A 1,451-nucleotide genomic window follows, 5' to 3' on the forward strand; every position below is an offset into this window, starting at 1 on the left:
TCTTCTCCCCTCTCCCCATCGCCCATCCCTCTCCCTCGACTGACCGATGAACAAATCCCATGGAGTGTATGGCGTCCAGTGCCAGCACCACTTCAGCACAGTAGAACTTGGCCCACTTCTCTGGCACGTCGTAGTTGCTCATCAGGTTGACCAGGTCGCCCCCGGGCATGTAGTCCATCACCATGTACAGGAACTTGTTGTTTTGGAATGCAAAGTGCAGCTGTGGACCAAGAGTTTTGTTTTAGTAAGATTTAGTTTTAGTTTTAGTAGAGGTTGTTTGTTTTTTGTTTGTTTTGTGGGGGGTTTTTTGGTAGAGGTTTTACGGCGCTTGCATCTGTATAAAGTCATATGAGCGCCAGAAGACTAGAGGTGTTACAAGAGAGGAACAAACATAAAAAAGAAGAAGGGGAGATAAGGGCGATAGATATTTGATAGGAAAGAAAGAGCAAACCACACCAGAGCACCCGCCAACCACCCACTTAGTAAGGTTTTACAGCGCTCACAGCTGCATAAGGTCATATGAGCGCCAAGGGATGGATGTCAACAGAGAAGTCAAAACGGAGAATCGGGCTTACTCTGCTCACCTCTCTAGCCTCAACAGCAAAAATTCTGCTTCGACTATCAAAGCACACCGGAAATGGAGGGTCACAAGAGAGTGACAAACATACTAAAGAAGTAGAGGAAAATGACGACAGTAAGGATGAGGAAAGAAAAAGCAGCAGTTCTCCCATGAGGTTTCTGCACAGTATGAGCAGGATATTGATAAATCAGCCCATTTACAATTCAAACAACAATCAGATAGAAGAACCAGAACGCCCTGCAAAGCTTGTGTCAAACTGACACGTCTATTTACCTGAACAATCCACTCGCTGTTGGCATTGGCCATAATTTCTCTTTCCTCCCAGTAATAAGCCGAGTCTGATCTCTTGATCTGAAAGAAAAAAAGAAACCAAAAAAAATAAGAATATGTCAAACAAAAAACAAAAAATACCAAACTTTCTGCTAACATGAAGAACATAAACTACATGGCAATTATAAGGAGATTCCTCTAACCATCTCCGAGCAGACACAAGTTATGTGTAAACTTTTAGCTAATTATGAACCACACGTTTCTGCTACAGGAGAGGGAAAGCAAAACCCTTAGAGAAAGGTCATGTGCGTGCCCAAGATTAGAGGTGTCACTAGAGAGTGATATACAAAGAAAAGAAGGAGGAGAGATACGAATGATACATAATGTTTAAAAGGAAAAAAGAAGCAAACATTACAAGAGCTTCCACAACACGACCCATAAAAATAAAACCCCTACCTGCTCTGAAAGTTGCCACAAAGATTTCAAAAACGATCCCCCACCCCTTCCACATACACACACTGACACATTAACACATACATATTAATTAACAAACACAAACCCCATACGTACAGATGAGCACAAATATTACTCCAATCCCCCC

General features: G+C 42.4%; 1 protein-coding gene across 1 annotated transcript in view; it reads right to left on the reverse strand.

Moving 5' to 3' along the window:
- LOC101857141 (rho-associated protein kinase 2) overlaps positions 1-1,451 on the reverse strand; it is a gene marked incomplete in the record, with an annotated part of 68,977 nt that overhangs the window by 31,021 nt on the left and 36,505 nt on the right. The window contains 2 exon segments of the mRNA XM_013087671.2: positions 45-220; positions 854-931. Coding sequence (XP_012943125.1) covers positions 45-220; positions 854-931 — 254 coding nt within the window.

The sequence above is a fragment of the Aplysia californica genome, unplaced genomic scaffold (genome assembly GCF_000002075.1).
Source record: "Aplysia californica isolate F4 #8 unplaced genomic scaffold, AplCal3.0 scaffold00621, whole genome shotgun sequence".
In the NCBI taxonomy this organism is placed as follows: domain Eukaryota; kingdom Metazoa; phylum Mollusca; class Gastropoda; order Aplysiida; family Aplysiidae; genus Aplysia; species Aplysia californica.